Genomic DNA, 1998 nt, shown 5'->3' on the forward strand with positions numbered 1-1998 from the left:
GGCTGGAAGCCCACCGGCTTGCCAGCAGGTGGTGTTGCTGCGGCGATACTTCCTAAGAGAGGTCTTGTGGTCCTTGTCCACCCACCCCGATGGCCTCTTGAGTCCCGGTTCTGTGCCGGGTGAGGCTGGAAGAGCCTTAGAAGAAAGGAAGAGGAGGCACCTGAGGCTGGCATGCGGGAGAACTTTATTGAGTCAAAGGAGTGAAATGGCAGGAGCACTAAGGGGAAGGGAGCGGGTCTGAGGTGCAAGTAGGGCGGCCGTCAGCCGAGGGCTCCTTTCCTTGCAGTAGACTTTTCCAGAGCACCGAGGTCTTCCTGCCTTGCAGGGGGAGCAGCGCGGCGGAGGTGCCTCGGTGGTCTTTGGCTTGTGAGAAGGTGTTTGCAGCAGAGAGTACCGGATGTAGCTGTAGGGGCGATGCAAAGAAGACAGTGGGAGAAGAGGAGGAGGTAGGTAGCTCATGTTTCCAGGCACCGCGGGCTGGCCCCTTCGCTGCTTGCTTTGTGCCTTGAGGGGCGGAGGAGCCACGGACGGCGAGCCCATGCGGCAGCAGGAGCCTGAAGGTAGGTCCTCAATCCGTGACTTGGCTTCTAGCGTGTGGTTGGCTGGTATCAGGGGTGGTGTAAGGAGCCCTTAGCAGGGCAGGCAGGCTCTTCTGGCACCGTAGCAGCCCAGGCCTCCGAAGCCATAGCCGAAGCCGCCGGAGGAGACGGGCACTCCCTGGGAGCTGAGGATGTTGCCCACGGCAGCCGATGAGGACGATCCGACGGCGGTGCTCTGGGGGAAGGAGCTGAGGATGGGTCCCGGCAGGGTGACCAGCACGGCGGGAGGCTGGATGACGACGCGGGATTCTTCGCACTGCCTGACGCAGGGCTCGTTGCAGCTGTTAGCCAGCGGGGTGGGTCCGCAGGGGCTGCAGAAGTTGTTGCAGGCCATGTCTGTGGTGTGGAGGGGCCCTGTAAGAGAGGGTGTTGAGGAAGCGGAGGGTGGTGGGGGCGCGAGGGGTGGCGTTACAGGAGGGCAGGGGAATGTGGAGGCGCGGTGTGGGGCTGCAGGGAGCGCGGCGGTGGGGAGGCGTCGGCGCTGCTGAGTCTGGAGGCAGCGTGTGCTGGAAGAGACGGGGCGTGTGGGGCAGGAGAAGGAGGGGAAGGGGCTTCAGGCTCACCTTGTTGACCGTGGAGGAGAAGGCACCAGGAGCAGCGTGTGAGAGAGAGAGGTGCTGGGCCAGCTTTTATGCTGGACCCTGAGGGGCGGGACAGCCTTTGCACAACGCGGTGTTTTGCAGCAAGAAGCTGTTGCGTGCCACAGCCTGGTGAGTAATGAGGTGGGGTGCGTTTTTCCCCCGCAGTTCTGCAATGCAGTGTCCTCCACTTGAGGACATGTCCACTTGGGCCTGGCGGCAGCTTTGAGGTGCAGATATTAGAGGCCAAAGGCTTGGTGTTGATGGCGCGTGTCAGGGCATGCAGAACATGTGTCCGAAGCCTAGGAGGGGTGGGGTGTCGTCAGTGAGGTCATGCTGTGGCACTCGTGTGGTGTGTTTTGTGGGTGCGCTGGGAAGGAGGGGCTCCTTTTCCTCGCAGCCCCGGAAGGTTGGTCTGGGCTTTCTGCTGTTGCGGGCAGGAGTGGCAGCCCCCTCAGTGGCATTTGCTCCATGCCTGCCTTGCTGCCAGCTTGCTAAGCCTGCCTTGAGGCCTGGCCTTTGCCACTGAGCGTGCTCTGTGCGTGCCTTGGTGCCCGCCTTGCTTGTAAGGTTGTAGCTGGGAGAAAGGGGTCTGCGTGTCTGGGCCTGTGCCCCCCGGGGTCCGTCCCTCGGGGTGTCGGTGCGGGCAGAGGCAGAGGAGGCCTTTTTGGGAGAGCAGGCCGTCATCCCGGCAGCCCTGGCTGAGAGCTCGCCGGTCCTGTGACGTGGGGAGCCCTGCCTGGCTCCGCCAGTGCTAGTGCTGCCCGTTCCGTAGCGAACCCCTTAGCTGTGGTGGCACGTTTGCAGCCTGGTGTCTGGCG

General features: G+C 63.2%; 1 protein-coding gene across 1 annotated transcript; it reads right to left on the bottom strand.

Annotated features, from left to right (window-relative positions):
- Positions 1–285: 285 nt before the first annotated feature.
- LOC121085126 (feather keratin-like) lies at positions 286–1634 on the bottom strand. The gene is made up of 2 exons (XM_040587430.1): positions 1163–1634; positions 286–953 (listed from the first exon to the last, which is right to left on the bottom strand). Exon 2 carries the CDS (start codon positions 931–933, stop codon positions 631–633), a length of 303 nt encoding a protein of 100 aa, XP_040443364.1. The 5' UTR covers positions 934–953; positions 1163–1634; the 3' UTR covers positions 286–630.
- Positions 1635–1998: the final 364 nt, after the last annotated feature.

This window comes from Falco naumanni, chromosome 3 (genome assembly GCF_017639655.2).
Source record: "Falco naumanni isolate bFalNau1 chromosome 3, bFalNau1.pat, whole genome shotgun sequence".
Taxonomy (NCBI): domain Eukaryota; kingdom Metazoa; phylum Chordata; class Aves; order Falconiformes; family Falconidae; genus Falco; species Falco naumanni.